This window comes from Fusarium coffeatum (genome assembly GCF_003316985.1).
Source record: "Fusarium coffeatum strain FIESC_28 chromosome Unknown BRIP53273_contig_297, whole genome shotgun sequence".
Classification (NCBI taxonomy): domain Eukaryota; kingdom Fungi; phylum Ascomycota; class Sordariomycetes; order Hypocreales; family Nectriaceae; genus Fusarium; species Fusarium coffeatum.
The window spans coordinates 1-2,627 of record NW_022158086.1 but is presented as its reverse complement, the minus strand read 5'-3'; the positions used below and the strand labels follow the sequence as shown (position 1 = coordinate 2,627).

Here is a 2,627-nt window from a genome sequence, read left to right as displayed (position 1 = left end):
AAAAAAAAAAAAAGAAGGACAAAAATCAGGCAACAGACTGCGGAATTTGCGTTTTCTTTTTTTTTGATATTTTGGTACCCCTTACGGTCGCTTCCATGGAGGTGTGATAGACATCACTTCGACGCGACAATGCACTCTACATGATTGCTTGTTGTACATAATCATAATTTACTCAAAAAGGAATTGGAACAAGATATAATGTATTGGTCTGGACATGATGTGTCACCTAGCAGTTGAACAATGGGTATAAAATGTGTAATGTCAGAACGAGAAGGTTTCTTTTATTTCATTAAGGATACCCAGGCATGGCCAAGAAGATCCGTGATAAGTCGCTGTTGTCCGACATACGTAACATGGATATTAGTGATTGCTCAGAAGCTTCTCTACAGCCCATTTCACAGAGAAGTTGCGCAGATCCGAATAGTGCTGACCGACACCAACAAAAAGGACCGGGACGTTGGTTGCATGAACGAGACTAACTAGAGTGCCTACCATGTCGCCAACCGTATCACACTTGGAGATAATGAAGCCATCTAGCGTGCGGACAGCGCCAAAAGCAGCATTGAAGTTTCGAGCTTGCGCGACTGAGTCGGTGCCAACAAGAGCCTTATTGAGTGATTAGTCAATGAGCAGTGAAGTGCGAGAAGATGGGGGACTTACCTCGCCAACCATGAGAATCTTGTCGGGCTGAGCGAACTTGGCAAACTTCTCAAGAGACGACATAAGACGTTGGTCATTATGCCTTCTACCGGCTGTATCGATGAGGACGACGTCATAGCCCTCCTGAGCAGCATGACTCACAGCATCCTTCGCAACAGTGGCGGCGTCTTTGCCGTAACCCTTCTGGTAGAGCTCGACACGACCACCTTCACGGGCCGTCAGCTCCTTAAGGTTGCGAACGTGAACAGCAAGTTGCTCGACAGCACCAGAACGGAAAGTATCACCGGCAGCAATGAGAACCTTGTACTTGTTCTGGAGAAGGAAGAAGCAGATCTTGGAAAGGTTGGTGGATTTGCCGACGCCGTTGACACCGACAATGGACATGACATATGGGCGGGCCTTGCGGAGAGATGTTACAGGGGGAGCGGTAATGGCGTCGATCTCGCGGAGAAGATCGAGCGACGACGTGGGAGTGAGCATCTTTGTTAATGAGGCTTCCATAGCGGCTTGGATCCTGGCGTTGATACCTATGATACTTGTCAGTATGGGGGGTTTAATCGAATTTAGATCCAACGTACTCTCGAAACTGCCAGTCTTGACGCCTACCAATTCCTTCTCTACGCCTTCGCACAATCGCACGGCAGCCTCTCGGGCTACGTTCTTCTGTAATAAGTGCTCCTCCATACCCTTCATAGCCTTGTCGAGGTCCTCCTTGGTCAAAGTCTTGCCTCCGACAACATTGCGGAAGAGACCACTGATGGCACTGACGCCAGATCCCAAAAGACCAGACTTGGATTGTGACTTTGCTCCCGCCGCCTTCTCCGCTTCCGAGGCCAAGATCTCGTGTACCTCGTCACCCAAGTCCTTCAACACGAACTTGCCCTTTGATGTCGAGCCCCATGTATTGGAGTCAATTTCATCCACTGCAGTCGATCGCCCTTCAGCCTCTGAATCGCTGGTAGCGTGCGCCTTTGCGGAGTAGTCAAGCTGCACGTCATCATCCTCATCCGCGAAGCCATCGGCGTCCCACTTACGCCCTTTCTTGGTGGTAGTCTTCTTCTTTCGGGGCGCCTCGTCCCCGGAAGAGGCGGGAGCGGATGTTTGGTTCTTGGCTTTGCGCGCACGTCGCGAGATCTTGGCTATTGGGCCGCCCTTGGCGACAAGAAGGTGGTTGCTTGGTGTGCCGGGTCGCGAACCGTTTGGCGTCAAGGCAGGGGTAGACTCGTCGGCGGACAGGGCATCCTGAGGTCCATTGAGGTGACGTCCTCGGTATGTTAGACCGGGGGCAACAGGAGGTTCGTCGCCAGTGTTATCTGAGATGATTTCCTCTTCCAATGGGACTGCGCCGGCCGTGATGGTGGTAGAGGGACCCTTGGTACTAGTTTGGTCTAGCTCCTCGAGTTGCACGTCGAAATATTCATCAAAAGCATGGCATTCAACAAGGGTGGTATGCGGCTTCGTTAATTGTTCGCCGTAGAGCTTGACAAAAATGGTCTTGATATTATCGACGAGCCTGTCAACCCATGAGAGGTGGAGGAGGGATCGGTAGACAGCCTAAGAGAGGTGGGGACGTCAGCGCCGAGAATCGGGGGGCAAGAAGCCATCATGACAAGTAAGATCAAATACTCACAACGAAAATAATGCCCAATTCTTTGACAAGAGTCCACTTGAGAGTGTGCTGGTCGCTCTTATAGGGGGGATTGACTGCTGCTGATCTAGAGTCACTGAGTGCAATGGCGCCACTCTTCTCTTCGATAAAAGTATCCGCGATGAAGTTGTTGATGATGGAAGGATTGATGGGCGTGTATGTGCGCGACCAGACGACGACACCTGAGGTCGTCAATATTTCGAACGAGTCCAGCATTTTGTGTCTGTATGTTTCCCTTCTCTTAGGTCTGAGTTGTGCGAGCAGAGAATGATGGTGTTGGTGTGAGAATCAAGGTCGCGACCAACGGGGGGGGGGGAAG

General features: G+C 50.9%; 1 protein-coding gene across 1 annotated transcript; it reads right to left on the bottom strand.

Moving 5' to 3' along the window:
- Positions 1 to 360: 360 nt before the first annotated feature.
- On the bottom strand, positions 361 to 2,524 carry FIESC28_10274 (uncharacterized protein; the record flags this gene model as incomplete). The annotated part of the gene is made up of 4 exons (XM_031164408.1): positions 361 to 606; positions 661 to 1,187; positions 1,239 to 2,214; positions 2,291 to 2,524. The coding sequence occupies 4 exons, from the start codon at positions 2,522 to 2,524 to the stop codon at positions 361 to 363; spliced, it is 1,983 nt and encodes a 660-aa protein (XP_031011533.1).
- Positions 2,525 to 2,627: the final 103 nt, after the last annotated feature.